At 38.9% G+C, this 20,652-nt stretch overlaps 2 protein-coding genes across 2 annotated transcripts; both read right to left on the bottom strand.

Annotated features, from left to right (window-relative positions):
- Positions 1 to 15,154, bottom strand: LOC306779850 (periostin-like). The gene is made up of 19 exons (XM_079271899.1): positions 15,016 to 15,154; positions 12,738 to 12,836; positions 9,763 to 9,827; positions 9,444 to 9,601; positions 9,211 to 9,375; positions 8,971 to 9,117; positions 8,495 to 8,636; positions 7,374 to 7,586; positions 7,109 to 7,243; positions 4,726 to 4,874; positions 4,451 to 4,587; positions 4,126 to 4,256; positions 3,884 to 4,014; positions 3,482 to 3,584; positions 3,285 to 3,352; positions 3,117 to 3,162; positions 2,983 to 2,999; positions 2,202 to 2,634; positions 1 to 2,115 (listed from the first exon to the last, which is right to left on the bottom strand). Exons 1-19 carry the CDS (start codon positions 15,132 to 15,134, stop codon positions 2,060 to 2,062), a joined length of 2,514 nt encoding a protein of 837 aa, XP_079128025.1. The 5' UTR covers positions 15,135 to 15,154; the 3' UTR covers positions 1 to 2,059.
- Positions 15,155 to 17,978: 2,824 nt separating this feature from the next.
- On the bottom strand, positions 17,979 to 19,410 carry tex26 (testis expressed 26; the record flags this gene model as incomplete). The annotated part of the gene is made up of 6 exons (XM_079271664.1): positions 17,979 to 18,115; positions 18,197 to 18,352; positions 18,455 to 18,637; positions 18,778 to 18,934; positions 19,050 to 19,212; positions 19,307 to 19,410. The coding sequence occupies 6 exons, from the start codon at positions 19,408 to 19,410 to the stop codon at positions 17,988 to 17,990; spliced, it is 891 nt and encodes a 296-aa protein (XP_079127790.1). The 3' UTR covers positions 17,979 to 17,987.
- Between the last annotated feature and the right edge of the window lie 1,242 nt (positions 19,411 to 20,652).

Genomic DNA, 20,652 nt, shown 5'->3' with positions numbered 1-20,652 from the left:
ATGATACTGAATTAGGGTCAGTCACTTGCAACAAGACCCTCATTACACAGGACAAGACTATGGACAAGACCCTAAACTCCCCAAGTAAAGCAAGTTTAAAAAAAAGTTATTGCAACAACCACAGAGTACAGATATGAATGTGTTGGTACAGGATTTAAGGGCTATCTTCTATTTTTTTTTTACATTCGTTGATCTTGCTGTATAGCAAACAATAGAGTAACATTTATCGTACTTTTTATTTGGTTGGCAGGCAAGTTATTTTTTGGGTTTTCCACGGGCCACTGACTGGATGAACATATTATGTTTTAATATTGCTGAATAAAACATAATTTCAATGGCAAGACAACAATGATTTCATCACTTCAAGCTGGCGAATACAGCCTGTTGTATCATAAAATTACACATCGACAAAAAATGTCTTTACATGTCGTGTTTGTGCTTTAGTTCTGTATGTTGTAAGAGTTTGCGATTTGTACCCATTTTACTCCATCCAAGAAGTCATAAAAAGCACTGAAGAGTTTTGCACATGAGCCAAATAACAAAGGAGCTGGGCCTGTCCCAAATCTCTGCACACAACAGCTCACACAATGTCCCTGCAACCTCAACGTATAACAATGCATTCATTGTTGATAATATCATAATACCCACTGTAAATAAAATAACAATTACTGATGAATGATTCATTTGTAATCAAACAACGGCCTTTTTAAATTGGCATATTTATATAAGAGAATGCACTCTATTGGAATATGTTTAAAAAATAGAAAGGAAACAATCTGCAGTTGGATACATCGATCCAAAAAATACAAGCATAGACACAATTTACATGAAACCTTAAACAACTCAGCCACGGATACGTAAAAAAATCATTGAAGTCTGAAAACACACCATTTATTTTTCTATTTTTTTATCATGCTGAGATTTATAAATCTTCCAATACCGCTCGTAACATCTCCTTGTTTTAACCTTCACCTCCAGCGAAAGTTTAAAGTGTAGAACAGAAATGTTTTTATAGCGACTCGTAATGGTTCGGATTTAAAAATAAATATTGCTATCCTGACTTGCTTGGCGTCTTTAAAGTAATGCCAAAATGTAAATTTGAACCCTGTTTACATATGCTGAACTCTTTTGAGACATTGAACACTCATAATAGATATACATTCCAAGCACAATTCAATTGTTTGTGAAAATATTTTACTTTTGGCAATTATAAAAAACATTTTAAATCACTGACATTTTAAGTGTATTCTGTATTAAAAAAACAGCAGTTTCAACCTCTGGGTTTGCTCATTCAAATGGAATGCAGTATGAACAGCAGCCGCAGTGGCATTAGCACTAAGTGTCAGCATAGCGTTCATTTGAGCTTTGTGGCCGCAAGCATGGCAGCAAAAGATGGAGCAGCGCACAGTCAGCTTAAAGGAATAGGAAGACATTTTGGGAAATGTGCTTATTTGCTTTCTTGCCAAAAGTTAGATGAGAAGATTGATACTATTCCTGACAGCGGTATTAATCTTCTCATCTAACTCCTAGCAAGAAGCTGCATTACTCAAAATGTTGAATTATTCCTTTAAGTACATCCACCATGATAGAAGTGCGTTGGATAAATGATACAGGGAGAAGAATACTCCATCGGACTCATGTTGACTGCCTGAACCAGCTAACAGGCTACGCTGCATTTATTACAAATGCAGGTTTTTTTGAAAATCAAACTCAAATAGTATTCTGGTTATTTTAGCCTTAATATAGAAATTCTAACATTACAATTGTACCTAAACATTATAACATTTTTTAACATTGTAATTGTCATAAACATTAACTGTAGTATGTTTGTATTTTATTAATTCATGATTTGGATTCATTTATGGGATTACTCGAACTAGTGTTACTCTAATTTATATTATTCAATATTTTAAGAGAGATATAAAAAATATTTCTCTACAAATCCAACCACATTTACCACCACACCAGGGAAGAGAGCAACACAACGTTGAACACCATTGATCATGATAGTGACATAGAACAATAAGCCCCATCCATGCCTTGTGAATCATAATCAGTTTCACTGACCTCCCGGACCGAAGTTGGCGGTGTGAGAGCTGACTGAGAACTGAGGGCCTGCAGACGACAGCAATTCATGAGTTTGTGAGATAATTAATGATATGAAACTACTGATGTATCAATTCAAGTAAAAAAACATTTACCTTGAATGACCCTGGTAACCGTGGAGCTGGAGGCTTCCCCTTCAATGACTCTGGTCACCTTGGTGATGGAGGGCTGACCTTCAATGACTCTGGTCACCTTGGTGATGGAGGGCTGAACTTCAATGACTCTGGTCACCTTGGTGATGGAGGGCTCACCTTCAATGACTCTGATCACCTTGGTGATGGAGGGCTGACCTTCAATGACTCTGGTCACCTTGGTGATGGAGGGCTGACCTTCAATGACTCTGGTCACCTTGGTGATGGAGGGCTCACCTTCAATGACTCTGGTCACCTTGGTGATGGAGGGCTGACCTTCAATGACTCTGGTCACCTTGGTGATGGAGGGCTGAACTTCAATGACTCTGGTCACCTTGGTGATGGAGGGCTGACCTTCAATGACTCTGGTCACCTTGGTGATGGAGGGTTGACCTTCGACACAGAGAATATTTGCATTCAGGTATCGTAACATTGGACCTTTCCTTCGATCAAAAAGTTTGCTTTGACAAAAATGTGATGAATAATAATTGCTGACTGGTATGACAATTAGCCAGTAGCAGATAAGAAATACTCTTATCCTCTCTCTGATTAATGATACTTCAGCTGTCAAACGCTACAACTGTGTTCTGAGCATGCATTTGTAGAATCAGGGATTAACGAGGAGTGTTGGTGATTGATCAGCACGTTTCAATTCAGCAGGAAGCAGACTAGTGATCCCCCAATTCTGTGCATGCAACTGTTTAAACTGTTTAACATATTAATCGATCATCATTACTGTATCTTCCTGGATGATGATCCTCTCTAAAAACAACAGGAGATATAAATCCATTATTGAGAGAGAAGAATGCCTTTTAAGAGATTACAAATTATGTAGATTAAAAAACACACACAAATAAACATAATAATACTGCTACTTACTCAGAAATGTAAGGGGAATTTCCTGATATCTGAACCCTGAAATGAACTGTAAAAAACAAGTAGAAAATCGGTTACAGCCATTGACAACACCTGCACACAGAAAACTGCACCCTGCCTTTTATAGGTATCACAGCTTTAATAACTAGATGTAAATCTTTGATATGACACCTTGATTTTAATGTAAGTGATGAGCCTCTCCAATAGCATGAGGAAATCCTGGCTTCCAACTGGCACATCTAAAAGAAAGCACAGGGCGTTAACTTAGGTTGGGCCTTTACAACTGTTATAAAAGAAGGGCAGAGAGTGCATCTCTTGACAGATTTACAAAAGTCATATTAACTGAGTTGACGGGGTAAACATTTTACCTCCTGGATACAAGACTTGGCTGACGAAGTGGATGACTCCATTGGTGGCCATGATATCAGATTCAGGGACTTGGACAGAATTCACTAGCATAGAGTTGGTTGCCTGATGGAGACAGTTAAAATAATTACAAACACATAATGAGCGGCTTAGATTAACCTGTATTTCAAAATAAGGAATTAACTGTATTCTTCAGTAAATAACTATATTAGTTTGCTAAGGTTACTGAGTTATACAATCCAGGATGATATTTTTTTAGATAATCATGATCTAGACTATTATAATCTTAATGAATAATTTAAATACATTTTTACACCGTTATACTTAAAGATAACACAAAATATAAAGGTGAAAAGTTTATTGACACAAGATAAATGTTTAGTCTTGCTGTTCTAAATACATACAGCTATCACTCTGAGGTTGCCGCCCTGAAGAGACTTGAGAAGGTTTGTCACCCCAGTCTCCAAACCACCACCAATGAAGATGCCATTATTGATGTGATACAAAAGGATGGTTCTGAGAGCGTTCATGTCACCTGAAATAAAGAATGGCAAATATTCACTTCATTTTTTTGTGTTGTTTGTGATTTTCAACGAGTAACATAAGGGCTTGAAACACGTGTGTAAAGGTAGTATGGAAGACCTACTCTTCAACAAGGACAAATCACTTTCACTTAAACTAGCGAAAGCCTTATCGGTCGGGGCAAACAGAGTAAAGTCTCCCTCTTGTTTCAGCAGGTCTGTCAAGCCAGCAGCTTCCATCAGAGACAAAAAGATCCTGCAGCCAAGAGAAGAAAATGGTAACTTGGCTGTTACAGAACCCACTGACATATTGCAACAACAGCACTTTCTGATTCCCATATGTGCCATGTTGATTTAATGGAAAGATACATGTATGTAACCAATATGTGGTTGTGCTGCTTTTTAATACGGGCAGTCCATTTTCACTTCACAACATTGCTCTTTACTTACTTGAATCCTCTATTTTCTGTCAGAATTTCAAACATCGATTTTTCCGCCGGTTTCAAAAGAGTCCTCACGAGATGAAGGGCACCATTGCTTCCTTCTTTACTGCCTCTTACCAGACAGGAATTCTCAATGCACACAGCCTGCAGAAATAATCCACAAGTTAAAGGCAAGGGGATTCATTACCTCTCGAAGATTTGAGGATGGATGGTCAAATAACAGGGGTAATGTGTGGCACACAGCCACACATTTTGGGCACAACTTCAGAGAAGAGGACGCACTGTGCGATAGATGAAGACTCTCAGAAATCTTCCTGCAATGGTCTCCAGCAGCTGGCCATTGAACAACTCTCCCAGGACAATCTTTCTTTTCAAGATGTGGCTCTCCAGGATAATCTTGAGCAAACTCTGATCCATGGACATCACTTCATCTGTAGAGGAAATACATTTTATATTCCCCATTACAAATGAAACATACCAGCAACATTGTACATTTACATCTAGTGTATTGGCTTTTGCATCAGAAATTGCATTTATATTTACATTATTTTGAACATAATGTCCAGAGAGCAGTAGCAACTATTCTAACTGCGCAAAGACCTATCTGCCATTAGTGACTTGATTTACTGGGCAGTTCTATAGGTGGACCACATTAACCTATAGACCATGAGACATGATGTCCTGTACATGAAATCATTTACAGTTTAATATTCTGTTACATTCAGCTGTTGCTTGTGCATACTTGTGCACCCATTTAAAACCATATGCCTTTGAAGATAAAAGTATTCTGCCTCGATCAATTACACATTCTTGTTACAGACGCAAAACATCTTTCGTCCCTTCGGGTGAAGTCCAGGAATGTTGTCAGGGGGAGTGGGTATTTGGTCTTACATGGCATAACGATTCTGCAATATTCCAATAAATTCACCATTTCCCTGAAGCTCCATTTATGTACATTTCTATTGACGTTATGACTCAGCATGCAATGCGGAAATACAAAATATCCTCCTTTATTCCAGACTGTGACTGAGTGCGAAGCAGCCTAGGTTCATATTTAGCCATGTGCTTAGTGAAAAACAGATGGGCGTTTATTCTGCTCTTGCTTTGTGCAGGAAAGCGTAACAGATAGCTAACAGTAAATCCTTTCAATAAAGACCCAGGCATCCGTTGAAAAATAAAGAACTTCTAACTAAAGCCCTGAAACTCTTCAACGGATGCCTGGGTCTTTATTGAAAGGATTTACTGTTAGCTATCTGTTAAGCTTTCCTGCACAAAGCAAGAGCAGAATAGTAAAAAGACTAAGGTCTCTCAAGGTTACCAAACAGAAGAGGTGAAACATTAGTGCAGCGTGTCCTTTCATTAGAATACTAAAACAACGAGGTACTAACTACGGCAAGAGAGGAAGGACAAATGCGAGCATGAAAAGGCAATGACATTCTACAACACAGAAATGTTGGGGCAGAACACTCCCCGCCTGGTATTTTATAATACCACTATATTCACTCACTGAGGAGCAGTACAACCTCTGTAACAGGTCTTGAATACACCTTAGGGGTACCGTCTCTGATGATCCTGACATTAACTTTCCGAACTCTGCCATCCCGGCTTGGAGTGGTCTCAACAATAAGTCCTGTGGGCCACTCGTTTCTCTTGACTTGAGTGTCTTTTAGGAGTACCACATCTCCAACTTGCAAGTTTGGTCTTTCGGATTGCCACTTCTTGCGAGGCTGGAGGGTCACCAAGTATTCTTGCTTCCAGCGTCTCCAGAAGGTTTCAGCAAGGCTTTGGACTTGCCTCCACTGCGTGTTATAGAGATCCTTGAGATCCATCTTCCCTGACGGAGCAGAAACTGCGTCAGTCTTCTGAGTGAGCAGCATTGCGGGTGTGAAAACTGCTGGCATCTCAGGATCGGAGGACACTGGAACTAGGGGTCTTGCGTTCATGATTGCCATGACTTCAGCCATTAGTGTCGCCAGCACTTCATGTGAGAGACGACTGTTCTCCTTCAACAACATGGCGTCTAAAATGCGACGTGCAATACCGATCATCCTCTCCCACACACCTCCCATGTGAGAAGAGTGTGGAGGATTAAAAGTCCAGGTGCAGCCTTTGTGTTGCAGGTGGGCTTTCAACTCTAGATCTTCTGAGTTAATCTGCAGTTCTTTGCAAGCTCCAATGAAGTTTGTTCCCCTATCAGAACGCAGTAGTCTCACAGGGCCTCTGATAGCGGTGAATCTCCTCAAAGCATTAATGAAGCTGGAGGTTGTCATATTCTCAATGACCTCAATGTGCACCGCACGCGTACTCAGACAGGTGAAGACCCAGGCATCCGTTGAAAAATGAAGAACTTCTAACTAAAGCCCTGAAACTCTTCAACAGATGCCTGGGTCTTTATTGAAAGGATTTACTGTTAGCTATCTGTTAAGCTTTCCTGCATAAAGCAAGAGCAGAATAGTAAAAAGACTAAGGTCTCTCAAGGTTACCAAACAGAAGAGGTGAAACATTAGTGCAGCGTGTCCTTTCATTAGAATACTAAAACAACGAGGTACTAACTACGGCAAGAGAGGAAGGACAAATGCGAGCATGAAAAGGCAATGACATTCTACAACACAGAAATGTGGGGGCAGAACAGCGTTCATGATGTAATGAACAGTATGTTGCTCACCATTGAAGGCAGCATTGAAGGGAGCCAGCAATGTGTACTCAGTGCCTGTTCTCATGGCAGCAGAAAGGCCCAGCTCGGATACCATGTCACCAAATGTTGACTGGGAACTTCCTACCAGTTCCATCACCTGTTTAGCTTGAAGGACAAAGAGAATCCCACCACCATTAAAATATGGATTACAGAAAAACATGAAACACCTGGCGCATTATATATTCATATAGTAAACCAGGTATGCTTAAATGAGAGGAAAATGTCGGAGTCTAACCTGAGTCTGGCATGAGCACTTGGTCAATAAGGTGGATGACACCATTGGTGGTGACGATGTCCTTCAAGAGCACCATCTTAATGCCGTTGACTGTTAGACTTTCACCATCGCAGCCAATATCAATAGTGTTGCCCTCAAGGGTCTCATAAGAGGTGCCAGCCATGATGGCCTCAGAGCACTGGACTGAGTCCAGAAGGTGGAAATTCAGAAGAGCTGAAAAAGCAAGACAGTTTTGAATTAATGTATAGTTTAGGTGAATATATATGTTTATTTGAAGGTCAGTTTGCTGCATGGGCTATTTTATGTTCTTTCGCATGTTTCACTGCAGCTGAGGATAAAATGCATTGGGAACCTGAGGACCCTTTGGATCCCTCGGGTCCCTGAGTCAGACGACTTGTTATTTTCTAACTGATCTGTTTAAAATTGTGTGAAATGGTCTGATCTCACATCATAAGGCAAGCTGTGGACCAATAAAACAGTTTTGGGTTGTTGCCAATTTGACCAGCTTGCTCAATAAAGCAGCTGTTTCTTTCCTCTCAGTGTTGACACAAAACAAGATAATGTTGAAAATGATTCTGCACTATTTAGTTGTTTTTTCCTGGATTTTTTAAGAGCTTACGGTCACTGTATACTTGAAAGCTTTAACTTGCTCTGATTGACGATTACAGTGGAACAATACTTGCAAATGTCTGAGAAAAATACTAATAGCTACATTATATTAATCCTGACTTGCTCACAACATGTATACCTCTAAAAGTATCAAACCAAAAGTGTCAAATGTGTCAAATTGTTTGACTTTCCACTAACAATTTCATGCGTGACTTGAAACTTGAGACTTATTTTTACAAGTCTCAACTGTATTATGTACAGCTTGCCAAATGTGTTTAAGTTCCAGATCAATTGCTGCGTCATCTGATTTGAGTTAGAAGAAGTTGAACAAGTGAATAAATGGTTGACTTAGTCTAAGAAAAATGCCGCCAGTGAATCACCGAATTTATTTTCCTGTACCTCATCGATAAATGTAAATATGGTCCCAGGTTTGCAACAGTTAAAATAAATCCTCAGTTTGCAATGCAATGTTTTAGAAGGCCTTGACCTCTTTTAATAAAAGTCTAGTTTACCCGTGAGGGCCGCCTTGTCGCCCTGAAGTCTCTCCAGCACTTCACTGCCCAGACTCTCAAAGGCTTCGTTGGTGGGGGCAAATAGAGTGTAATGTCCTGGTTGACCCAGCTTCTCCAAGAATCCAGCCGATAGAGCCACATCCTACATGGTGATTTCACCAACGGGATTATGTTCAATTAAATTAAATATACAATAGACTACAGTATAAACATTTTCAGGAGACAGACATAACAATCTAATCATTTGAAAAAAAAACATTTTAAAGTAACTATATTGCAAATGCAAACTCTGCATGTGTTTTTCCATTCCCTCTAATCCCTGCATAGGTACGTTTTTTACCTGCAATATTTTCTAAATTGCTCTGCATGCTTGCATTCTATTTGAATTACTTGTAATGTGTTTGCACTTAGTTTACAATCCTGGTCCTTGAGGTGTTTACATTATTTTGTCAATTATTTTGTATGTATTTACTCACGCTCAAAGTTGTCAGGTCATCGTCAATCTCAATGACATCCTGGATTGTGTTTCCAACAGCATTGACAACACGGTCAATGACATGCACAACACCATTGGTGGCAACCTGATTGCCATTGATGATCCTAGCGCAGTTCACAGTCACCACCTGCACATAACATACACAATGTTATACCACTGACAAGTGTTTATAGCACAACTACAAAAGGACCACGTGGTAATCTTGAATGATAATACTCACCCCATTGGGGTAATGGTTAATTTGGAGACCATGGTCATTGTACATGGAGGTGACTGTCATTCCATTCTTTAGATCTTTAGTCAGGAGGCGTTTGTTGGCCATGTGATAATGCAGAGCGTTGTACAGTTCAATGTTGACATTGCTGACCTGTCCACTCCTCAGTGTCTGATAGGTGAGGAAAACGAGATGTTAAGACAGAGAGCCTCTAGCTTATTATTTTGTTCTTGACTTACTTCATCCAAAAGCTTCCAGGCATCGTTTCTGGGGGCAAAGAAGGTGAAGGATCCAGATCCCTCAATCTCAGGCCTTAGCTTAGACATATCAGAGTATTTTTGGGTTGAGGTGGCCTTCACCAGACCCAAGGTGCCATACACATTGTCAATCGGGGCCACTGAGAAAGAGATTTACAATACGCATTCTTAGATGTTAGCCTGCCATTCCAATAATAGAATCTACGTGTGTGGAAAGTATGCTTCGCCATCTTTTTCTACTTTATTTAGTCTAATTCCAAAACTAGCATACAGCTGCTCTACAATGTAGCACTTAACTCACCTGCAGGGCAACCACCCATGCCCTCCAACTTCATGTACCCTGGGCAGCACTCATAAAGCACAGTCCTGCAGGCAAAATACACAAATCACAAACATGGGTATTATCTTAAATAAGTAGCCCATAGCTTGAAAGTATCTTTCAACATTGTAAGACATTTTATTTGGGCAGCCATGTTTTGCGCTGAATCGTCATTCCACACTGGTGTATTCAGTGTTTCCAGATGTTACTCATTTTCTCTTTTATAACCCAAACCGACCATGGGATCCTACAGTTTAGGCCAAAACCTAATGGAAAGAATCAAGCCTCAAGGATTATGCTACCATTACAGTCGTATATTTATAGTACCAAGACCTCCTCTTTGAAGCTAAACAATTAGTTTGAACGATTGTACGTATTTGGTTAACCTCAGAAACATTTTGGCCTTGAAAAAGTGCAGTCTAATTACAGTTGAGGTTTAGGAAATGATGGTTGACAAGGAACATTTAAAAGGTTTGATGGTCTTTATGTAAACATTTGGGCTAATCTGAAAAACAGTAGTACTACTGAAAAGTAGTGCTGGACAATAGCCCGAGGGGGGTAGTAAAATTCAAAGTGCAGCTGCAACATATAAACATGACTATGCCCCTTGGGTCAGCAGGTTTGAACATGTTGGAACTATATCATTGTTTCCAGCTCTTGGAAAAGCAGACATTTGGAAACGTACGTTTCACCTCAAATAACTAACACCAATAAAAGAAACACAAGACATAAAGAACAGAGTTGGCTGAGGAGTGCGTTACTGTGGACTGCCCAGTAGAATCGTTAGAAAACTCGAAGCTGCTTCTTTTCCCCATTAATCAGCTCAACATGATTTAAATCATCTTGAAAAATAGTAAAAACATTATTCATTCTTTGTCTATTACAAACTGATCACTTGTAAATAGCATAATGTAACAAGTGGCTTTTCATTTGGTTGTGTATGGGAGTGAACAGAGCTGGTTCTACATGACACAAAAGGAGGAGGAAGATGAGGACTGGACCAAGATTTAGCAGTTTCCCTATGAGATCTGCACACCAGGAATGCTCCATATGTGTGCTATATGTAGTTCAAATCAGACAATTTTGACTTTGTCAGCATGGTTAGGGACAAACAAAGACATTCTTGGATTTAATGATTGGATGACTAAAAGATGCTACACGTGCAGTAATTGTTAATAGTGAGATTCCAACACAAAAAAAAGTTTTAAAAAGAAGAAGAAGAAAAACCTATTTCAACTGTCTCAGACAGGGTACAGGCCGACGCTTTTGGGTCATGGCTGACTGCAAATCTTGAACAGCTCTATTTGAATCAAAGTTGAATGGAGTTGGGGGTACTTGGGGATGAGATCACACAAGCCCTAATGGGGCGAGTCAGCAAAACCCTCGCTACACTGCTCTCCCACACAGAGGGATTGTATCTGGCCATGGCGTAGGAAACCTTTGACTTCTCAGCATCGCTATAAAATAACTGTTCCAAGAACCATGATCATTTTGTCAAACATATAATAAACTGTATGTGGTTTTATTCCAATTCAACCCATCACTAATGGGCAGTTTAGAAGTTTGGTTGTGCAAAGTTTTCTTCTTAGAGAGAGATAGCTGCTCTGGAAGCCGAAATAATATTACTTCTTGAATCAGTGGGACAAGTACAAGTATTTGGCTGGCTAAATTAAGTTGCACAGCATCAATTGCCAGATACCACTGTAAAAAGGGCAATCTAAGCCATATTAGATCATTTTGGTCAGTGAGTTAGCGTGAATTAGTTTATATGTTTGAGATTGTAATGCTTTCCTGCTGCTTCTCTGATACAGTAGGAGAGATATCTTATTTTATTTGATCTTATAGACAAGTTAACCTTGCTGCATAAGTTATACCAATTTCATTAAGAATAAACTTGATTCTGGTCTAAATCAGTGTGGGACAGAGACGCTGAAGTCAAAGGTGTGTGTACTCTGCAGCAGGCAAAATCAACAGCTGATTATCGAAACAGTTTTCTTTTCAATCAACTCCACGAAAACACTCATGAAGGGTAAACTTCATCAATTAATTAGAACATTTCTGCCTCCAGTGCAGCTCAGTTTTGAATAAATGGGTGTAGCTCAAACTTGTAATTACTAGTTATATGTTGTGATTTTAGGACACCTTGCATCCTCATACAATAACCGGTGTAAATTAGTAATCCAGTCCACCATGTGAATTAAACTTTGGCCCTCTTATGTTTTGATTGATTCCTCAGTCCCATTGAAATAGATACAACTCTTTGGCTGTTTCCAACATTATCATTTGCCAAGTTCAATGAGCAGTGGGTATGCATCATAAAGAACTCAGCCTTTAGAGTGCTAAGCATGACTTAGGCATAATGCATGCGTCAAGGGCAAGCTGAATGTGTGTGTGGGTGCGAGTGAGAGAGCGAGAGAGGAAGCGAGAGACTGTAAAATAGGCATGCTTCAATTCATGTTTAAACACAAAAGTGCTGAAGGGGCTGGAATAATATGAAAAAAGAGTCTGTCTAGTATGACTGAGCTGAACACTTTTCCATTCATGAATACAGTCAACATTTTGCAGCCACATCATAGCCTGGAATCAGTGATTCACAACTCCACGACAACCAGGCTTCCTAAGTTATGAAAACCTGAACGCACAGTTTATAGGATCGAATAGGACAGTCTCCCATACAAAGGATTTAGGGCTGTGTCCACAAATGTGTTTTTCATTTTAAGCGGTAGTCTATTCAAAGTAAGATAACAGATGTCTGTCTCTATGGAAACATTCAAGTTTCCACGAAACCCTTAAAGAAGAAGCAGGAGAAGAAGCAGACACAAGATAAATGCTGTATTTTCAAAATACGTACAGAACTGAGCACCCAGTAAAACTTTTAGTCACTGAATTTGCTTAGAATGTTCATCTTTAAACAAGAGAAATAACTTGTCCTATTGGAAACATAAAAATACACTTACGCTTTCTTTCCACAGATGGCCCCGCGGTACCAATTACGACAAGTGCTGAAGTACTTCTTCTTGGTCCCCATGACTTGCTGGAGCGCGCAGACATTGGGTCTGATGAGAATAGAGAGTAGAAAAGAGTAATGAAGCATATATCAGCAAGGCAAGGCAAGGCACGTTTATTGGTATAGCACATTTCAACAACAAGGTAATTCAAAGCAGGTAGAACACAGGAGTAAGAATAATTATGTGACAAACAGCCCTGCTGGGTAAGACATCAGTGTGTCAAGTGTGAAGATTTGTATATTTGGCAACTGGCCCAGCTGCTTCTGAAACAGTAGCAGTAAAATATTACTAATCACAACATCCACATCTGCTGGATATAAAATTGGTTTGTCAGATTTGGGTTATAATTTGACAACTATAACCCTGCTGGTTTGTACCTTTTCTAAGTGAGACGTAATGTTATGATATAAAATGTGTCAAAAATGAACAATTAAAAGCAGATTTAGCAGAGACAAATAAGCTGAAATGTTTAGAACTATGATTGTTGTGCTCAAGGCTCAATACCTTTGAATGCAACATGAACAGTGGTGTATAAAGTACTCAAAAGCCATACTTGAGTAAACGTAAAGATACCTCACTGGAAAACTACTCCAGTAAAAGTAAAAAGTCACCTGTTAGAATACTACTTGAGTAAAAGTCTTAAAGTATCTGATATTTATTGTACTTAAGTACAAAAGTAATTTTCTGATATTAAATGTACATCACAACCTGAACATTAAATGAACATCATAACCTGTTCATTGGAAGTAAAAGTACAAGTAAATGCTGTTAATAAAAAAGCAAAGGGTCAGAATTTTGAGAATTATGAAGTTTATTCTTTTAAGTGCTGTGGCACCATGACCAAGGACATGGAGCTGTGTTGAACATAATTGGGTTGGCTGTGATCCATCCAGGAGCAACAATGTTCAACATAATACATTGTACATAAGTATACTTTTGCATCGACTATGAACTTATCATCATAATTCTCCGAAAAACAATATGACACTATGAAGGAGTTGTAACAGTGCGTTTATAAGTCTGCTCATTCAGACTAGAGGCTGTAGAGGGCAAATGCATAATATTATGTTCAGCAAAAAATATCCACTTGATGCATCAGGTCAGTGTTTAGAGAAAGGACACCTGCCTTGTAAACTCCTGTGGGCCTGATTTGAACACAATGGGCAAAGGTTTTGCTCAAGCTGAATCTGCAATTGGGCGACTGCTACCATCATAACTCCATCTGATCATCCACAACATGACTCAAATATCAAAACATGATCAATACTAAAGCAGCACCGAAAGGAACAACCCAGTCATTACTTGAAGCTGAAAAATGTCCTGTTCATCTTCAAAAGAAGTTGGTTTTCAAAATTGCGAGAATTCAGTCTCGCTCTTCATGGGCTGAAGACTAGTCCTGCAATGCTAAATAGCCTTTCACAGGCCGCTGAGGCAGGTAGAGGTGTGTTCAGCGTCACACACAGCTTGCACACAGCTGCGAAGAATTCCCCGAATGCTAACGCTAATGCTAACGCTAATGCTGCGCTCTCTCGGCTCCCATCAATCCTATGGTGTGGTGGCTAGCTATAGCTAACGTTAGCCAACTAGTGCTGCACAACTGTCAACACTTCCTCAGCTCACTAACTCGCTAGCGATCCACTGGTGTTGGTCTTCGTCACCACCGTCGTTTGTTGCGGAAGCAGCAGGTGCTTCCATTTCTGCTTCCATCATGAAATCAGTCATCGTAGAGTGGAATTATACTCATTAGTCGCCTGCTAGCTATAGCATATAGCATCCTGGGCATCACTGGGAATCAAAACGCTGCGGCTTTGAGAGCACTTGTTTGCAATTGTGCATTAACGTGATTAACCAATGATTTAACTTGCTGCTTGGACCACTGATTCACCAAACCTGCTTGCAGTCTGTGTTCCACCACAGTCCCCAACGTTGCTCTCATGATTCATTTTTTTATAAAGATAGATTTGATTTTGTAGCGAGTAACGAAGGTTTCAGGGGAAATGTATCGGAGTAAAAGTATCAGTGTTCTTTGCAAAATGTAGTGAAGTAAAAGTAAAAGTAAACAGAAATATAAGTAGTAAAGTAAAGTACAGATACCCCAAAAAACTACTTAAGTAACGTTACAGTAACGAAATATTTCTACTTCGTTACTATACACCACTGAACATGAACTAACATGACATTACAAGGGTGTACAAATATTCATAATGAAACATATTGATAAGCTTACCCTTGTTTTCTTGCCCTGACACGACTGTGGAAAACAATTTTGTCATAAGCTGAAGAGTCGGCCTTGTCAAATGTGGAGAACACAAAGAGTGCAAATGCAGCTACAAAAAGGAGCTTCATCCTTGATTTCTAAGCTTGCCCCTCCAGACCCAGAGTGATGGGAGCAGACTCAGCGTGGGAGTTTATATACGAGTCTCATCCTCCACTCATGGAGGATGGCAAAATTTCATGTATGCATGGACCACCCAGAACCTCTTAAAAACCACATTCTATGAAAAAATATACTGTTTTTTTTGGTGTGATGAATTATGATGATTGGTATTTAAATAACTTATGGAGGACTATTTAAAAAATAAAATAAACGAGACCACCATCACATTCACAAAATGTTTTGTGATAAGGATAAGGATAAGGATGTTTATTGTCATCGTACAAACATACAACGGAATTTAGTTGGCGACTCATCAGTACAGCAGCAACAGTTAAAAAGTGTATAAAAACATTAAGACAAGAAGATTTAAAAACAAGACATTAAATAAATATATACAAGATAAAACAAGATAAAGCACAGTCATCAATGGCTCCAAAGTGAAAAATGTGCTTGGTTACAGTGTCGTGTTATTGACTATGTTTGTTTGTTAATATTTGCCTCTTTAAGCATATTTAAAGATGCACACATCTCACAGAAAGCGTTGTCATGTCAAAACATTCTAAACATGTTTATTTAACCTGTTTTAATATCTTTTTCAGACGTCACATTACAGCTCTAGAACACTGGCAGTGTTATTTGAGAATGCTTTAACAAAAGAGTAGATTTTATTGCATTGGAAAACATTTAAACATAAAAACATTAGGAAACATTTTTTGTTAAAAAAAACAATTTAAGAATTTAAAGCTCAATATTTGGTTTTAGATGGATTTAAGTAAATATACTTCTCGCTTTCAGAGACATGATGGCATGCATAATCCAGCTGCATCGCTTCTGTTAAAGAGTCATTCATTTGGACCGCAAACAAAGAAACATTGCATAATCTCTGCTCTGAAGAAATGCCAGAACACTGATCATATAAATCTTTCAGAATGTAGTTTGCTCCACCAAGTGGTGGGAAAGAGTGCAGGCAGTGAGTGTTAATGAGTATCAGTATTTTAAGTGGATAATATTTTTTTTACATTGGAGAGGCATTAAACACGGAGGTAAATCATGACCGCGTAACCGTAACACCCAAACTTAGATGTAAAGTCTCAGTTATTTTCAGTTCTAAATCTGAAAACATGTACTTGTATCTCTACTACCTGCTTTTATCATTTTGTCAAATGTATTCTCATAAGAGCCACACCAACCTTTCAAAGCCACAAAACTGGATCCAGATCTCAAACTGATTGACAAGTCTTGTAACACAAATACTAACAGGACACAGACATTTGTACTTTAATGTGAACAATCACATCTTACAGAAACAGCACTTCTTGTTGTGAGCAATTGTCTGTGAATTGGCACACACTTGTACAATGTACAGTGTGTCAAGTGTGAAGATTTCTATATTTGGCAACTGGCCCAGCTGCTTCTGAAACAGTAGCAGTAAAATATTACTAATCACAACATCCACATCTGCTGGATATAAAATTGGTTTGTCAGATTTGGGTTATAATTTGACAACTATAACCCTGCTGGTTTGTACCTTTTCTAAGTGAGACGTAATGTTATGATATAAAATGTGTCAAAAATGAACAATTAAAAGCAGATTTAGCAGAGACAAATAAGCTGAAATGTTTAGAACTATGATTGTTGTGCTCAAGGCTCAATACCTTTGAATGCAACATGAACTAACATGACATTACAAGGGTGTACAAATATTCATAATGAAACATATTGATAAGCTTACCCTTGTTTTCTTGCCCTGACACGACTGTGGAAAACAATTTTGTCATAAGCTGAAGAGTCGGCCTTGTCAAATGTGGAGAACACAAAGAGTGCAAATGCAGCTACAAAAAGGAGCTTCATCCTTGATTTCTAAGCTTGCCCCTCCAGACCCAGAGTGATGGGAGCAGACTCAGCGTGGGAGTTTATATACGAGTCTCATCCTCCACTCATGGAGGATGGCAAAATTTCATGTATGCATGGACCACCCAGAACCTCTTAAAAACCACATTCTATAAAAAAATATACTGTTTTTTTTTGGTGTGATGAATTATGATGATTGGTATTTAAATAACTTATGGAGGACTATTTAAAAAATAAAATAAACGAGACCACCATCACATTCACAAAATGTTTTGTAATAAGGATAAGGACAAGGATGTTTATTGTCATCGTACAAACATACAACGGAATTTAGTTGGCGACTCATCAGTACAGCAGCAACAGTTAAAAAGTGTATAAAAACATTAAGACAAGACGATTTAAAAACAAGACATTAAATAAATATATACAAGATAAAACAAGATAAAGCACAGTCATCAATGGCTCCAAAGTGAAAAATGTGCTTACAAACAAAAAAGAAAGCATGAATTACTTGCATTTAATTGCTAATACACGTTTTTGAGCGGCTTACATCCCAAAAACTGGGTGCATATCAGAATATGTGTTTGGAGTTTTCTAAATTTGTACAAAGGTTTTCCTCTCTGAGTGTCAGATTAAATTATTGTGCCCTATGTGTCATTTAGTGTATTAGCAATTGAAAGAAAAAGCTAGAATTATGACACGAATTACACACACAAATGACAAATCAAATACATTATGTTATCTTCTATTGTTATTGTCTCTGCCAGGAAGACAATGGATCAGTTGTGCATGTGCATACGTCTGAGTGAGTGAGTGAGCATACTGTTGGTGCATTCGTGTTTAGATGGGGAGTGGTTGTTACAGACACACCTGGCGAAATCTGAACTCTGCTGAGTGCACCATTCTATTACATGGAACGAAATTACATAAAAACCCCAAATACAAAGACACATTAACATAAGCAATACGATTTAGAGGGGTCCTGGCCAACTTGATATCCACTTTGGTGAGCAGGAATGAAGCACAACTGGTGGGAGTTTATTCACTTCATCCCTATAGATTGGATAATCTGTTCTCACTTTTGCTATAGCCTCCTTTTCTGCAAAGCAAAAATACACAAAACATGAACAATCTGTCAAAAATCAAAAACAGTAAGCAGCTTGTTCACCGTGTTGCTTACCTTCCTCGGGTAAAGTTCTGTGTAACTGCTGCAGCTCCTCGGGCAGCAGAGACTTGATCATATTTGTGACATTAGTGACTCTCTTTCCACAAAACCTGTCGTAGTTTGTCAAATCTGATCTTTTTTGCTGAGTGTGTCTCTGCACAACAGTTGGAACTGCAACACACGAGACAATGAATTGGTAGAAAGCATTAGCTTGGGGAATTGCAAGCACTCTTTGCTGTGTTTACATTAACATATTTTATGGGCATATAGTACCTATACCACGACGTGCCACGTTAGGCTCTGTGCAGCTGTAGAGAGAGTAGTTGCCCAGCAGTTCACGCCTTTGCTTTGGCTGGCGATAATTGTCCCTCATTTCAGTATCAGTAGAAAGCAGCATTTCAGGCCTGCTGTACCGGGGTGCAAGTCTTCCTTCTCCTTTATTCATAAGATCATGTCCTGTCAAATAAGTACCACAACAAAAGAAAAGTAGAGAGACATTTTATGACTGTTTGATTTGGAAGCTCCTGAATGTCAGTCGTCCAGCTGTTCTGACATGCTTTCACATACACAAGACTCAACCAACAGACTTGTCGTACCTTGAGGCATACACATGTAGTCACATCTGTAGATGGAGCTGTACTGTGCTGTCAGGGCCTCACGGATCTCCCCCTCAGATGAGGGACATTTCCAAGGGAAGCCGACATACTCAGAGTTTTGTGCGGCATCCCTAGGCAGCCTCCACTTCATGAAGGACTCGATGTGGAGAAGAAAAACAACTTGATTAAAAGGTTACGATACACAGCGAGAGGTCAAGCATGGCATTCAGCTATAAATGTAACATTGAGGCTAACGCAGCTTAAATACCAACCTGACTGGGATGCGGGTTGTTTCTCCTCTGCCCCGAAGATGTTCCTGTGCGAATGCATTCAGGTTTACAGGGTGGCTTCCAGCAAAAATCCTTGTTGTACACTGTTGAACCAAAAGGTCCAGACTGTGAATAGGAGTCTATAAATGAAGTTGACGTTGGGCTCCTGCAAACGCATCAACATACAATTACACACACAGAGAAACAAACATATTCTGTATGCCCATATTCTTCACCAGAAGCCTGAAAATAGAACTTACACCAGAATCTCCGCAGCCGACTTTGGCCGGTAGACGAATTGTCTTCTATTCGATGTTTGATATGGATCCCACCACTGTTTGCCCTCTATAGAAAAATGTACCATTAGAATGCAACCCTGAATTATTGATATGTTCGGTGTCATTTCGAGCTACAGACAATGACTTGGGTGCAAAATGAAGATTGAAAAACAAAAAATTGAAAATCATTCAAGCAAATAACAAATATGCAAATGTTAGAAATGCTATGTACACCTCTGTATTGTGACCCTTTTCTTTCGCTTGACTATCTCATTTTTGACTGTTCAGCTGAGGGGGACAAGAACAGGATTTTGGAAAGTGACGCGGTCATATCCCCGTCCCAGTGAAAATAACGCCCTTGGTTACACTCACAACAGGTATGAACCAAAATGACCCCAAAGCGAGATGGCATGAATTGGGAAATTAAATGTGACATTTCTACATTAACAATTACAATGCTGTAAGTAAAAATTTAAGTATTGTGAATAATAACAAGACATGACTCTGCAATGCTCAAAAATAACAATTATTCCAACTAGAAATACATTATAATGTAGCAGTCTATCATTTAGCTTAATTACACAACATAATGAGATGAACATATTATATAACAGTACATGTAATACAAATGCAAGAACGTAATAAACGGACTGCTATAACAATAAACTACAACAACAATTAAAATGATTAAGTAACTTTCAAGTTAGTTAACAAGATTCAATCTCTACATCGGCTGTCCTTGGTATAACATTACCTTTGGTTGCCATTGTTGACCACTGTTTTGGAATCTTGTGCTATGGCTGTTTTCAGTATAATGAAAACTTTTCCGTTTCCATTTCTTTCAATTAATTTGTGGTTTGCCAAAAAGCCTCACTGACCGCTCGGGATCCTAAATTTGAGCCCCTGTGGATAACAATTAGAAAGTTGGGCTTTTAGGTATTGTTTTTATCTAAGCAGAGGCAGAGCTGATCCCAGAAGAATGTCTCTATGCTGTTGGTTATGGAGACCTACGACATGGCCACAGTGAGCTGCTCAGCAGGGGAGATGGTGCATTAAAAATTCAACATGGCCATATGCCTTATTTATATCTGTTACAGACAGTGGTGCAAAATAGGTATATTTAGTCAAGTAATTTAATTTCGTGCTATATATCCAACAATGACATTTCCAATATAAATACTGTACATGTATTGTATGACCCCTATAATTACTGGTTACGCAGCAGATAAACATTTTATATAGGCCTACAAAACCTACAATTATTTTATGGAATGATTTGTAGGCCCCATATAAACTACTACAAATGTCCCTCAATCCCCTGCTTTATT

Source organism: Melanostigma gelatinosum (assembly GCF_949748355.1).
Source record: "Melanostigma gelatinosum genome assembly, chromosome: 7".
Lineage (NCBI taxonomy): Eukaryota > Metazoa > Chordata > Actinopteri > Perciformes > Zoarcidae > Melanostigma > Melanostigma gelatinosum.
Note: the sequence above shows the minus strand (reverse complement) of the source record. Positions and strands in the feature narration are given on the sequence as shown.